This window comes from Aplysia californica, unplaced genomic scaffold (assembly GCF_000002075.1).
Source record: "Aplysia californica isolate F4 #8 unplaced genomic scaffold, AplCal3.0 scaffold00029, whole genome shotgun sequence".
NCBI classification, from domain to species: Eukaryota; Metazoa; Mollusca; class Gastropoda; order Aplysiida; family Aplysiidae; genus Aplysia; species Aplysia californica.
The window spans coordinates 850,658-852,261 of record NW_004797299.1 but is presented as its reverse complement, the minus strand read 5'-3'; the positions used below and the strand labels follow the sequence as shown (position 1 = coordinate 852,261).

At 42.4% G+C, this 1,604-nt stretch overlaps 1 protein-coding gene across 1 annotated transcript; it reads left to right on the top strand.

Annotated features, from left to right (window-relative positions):
- Positions 1 to 476: 476 nt before the first annotated feature.
- Positions 477 to 1,435, top strand: LOC106013950 (the record flags this gene model as incomplete). Its single annotated transcript, XM_013090879.2, is given in 1 exon segment — positions 477 to 1,435. A coding segment is annotated over 1 exon segment (284 nt), but the record flags the coding sequence as incomplete, so codon positions are not given.
- Positions 1,436 to 1,604: the final 169 nt, after the last annotated feature.

Genomic DNA, 1,604 nt, shown 5'->3' with positions numbered 1-1,604 from the left:
CCCCCCTCATGATTTTCACCAAAGAATCTACCACCGAATGAACTGTGACTTTGTGTTAGGCTTACATCCATTAGATTTCGCTCCAGTAAGACTGATAAGAGATATGTAGTATGTGCGCATACCACCTTAAAACTAAAACAGCTTTTGGTATAGCTTTTTATACAGTCCGCCAATTTATTCCAAATTTGGACGCTGAGCTTGTATTAATTTGGCTTAAATAAATAGGTCAGGGGAAAGGGTTTGCATCCTACCATAATTAGGCAACGTGTTCATGTTCTCTTTTTAAACATATCCGTACGTCGTGTTTTACTACCGTATCCATACGACGTGGGGAACTCTGTGCCACCACTTTCCAAAGAGGAAATTTGCTCGCTAATCCGATCCGTATGCTTTGCATAGCAGTCTGTCAAAATTAGTTTTTGAGAAATACCGAAAGTTTCAAAGAAATCTTTGTACTTGAAGTATTCTAAAATGTGAAGAATACAACCCAGGGGTACAAAATGATCCCAAGGCGTACGGATAGAGCTAAACGGTAGGCAGTTGTGTATGAAAACAATTGCTGCAAACATCTTGTGATCGGAACAGACCCAGACTGACGACATAAGTGGCTCTTCACGGGGCGAGAAGACAGTCGATGAACGGCGCTTATAAAACGCCCATCGCACGGCACGGAAGCTCACGCACAACATAGAGGGAAAACCTTCAGCACACGCGCAATAATTCAAACCTTTGCATCTTTTCCTCACTACTTCGAACGTGGTCAACATGTAATAAGTTTGGCGCTGATTCTGTGCAAACGTTTCAGCATTAATTTGTGCCTTTCTTCATTGCAGCAACTGATGATTCAGGAGATGAGTAGCATTGTCTCATTGATTGCGTTGAGCGTGCAGAGATATTGATAGATTGATGTGATCAGCAGCATCAGTCAGTCTTAGTTTAGTGCATTTGATGTGCTTCTGAATTAAACGGACAAACAAACAAACAAACAAACAAACAAGCAAAAACAAACAACTTTTCTGAAACTCTGTCCGGAGCATTGGACGAAAGAGAGAAGCAACAACAAGACTGTAAACAGCATACCAACAAAAAGGACTGAAAAAACTAACCTATTTCTTTTTACTCACAGAATTCGCAAAAAATCTGAACTAATCATGACTCTGCAAGAAAAACTAGACCTGATCGACGAAGAAATTCGCAAACTCCATCTATTTTGCACCAAATCTGGCTACAGCTCCCGCCAAATCGAGCGCTTCGCCCACCCGTTCTTCGCCCGAGATGTGCACGACATGGCCCCGAGCATCTGGCCCAGTGGAAAGGCCTGGAAGCGACGTATTGTGTCGCTCTCCACGGTGGTCATAGCGGCCGCTTTGCTCTTCCGGTTTGACCCCGCCTACCAGCTGGTCTGTGCTGTCAGCAAGAAGGGAGCCATTGAGGTAAGAATTTTTTTGTCATTATTATTATTATTGCTATTATTGTATTTTTTTTAAACGACTGTCATCATTATTATATTATAACCAAACTTGTTCTTGTTCTTGTTCTTGTTTTTGTTCTTGTTGCTGTTGTTCTCCTCCTCCTCCTCCTCTTCCTCCTCCTCCTTCTCCTCC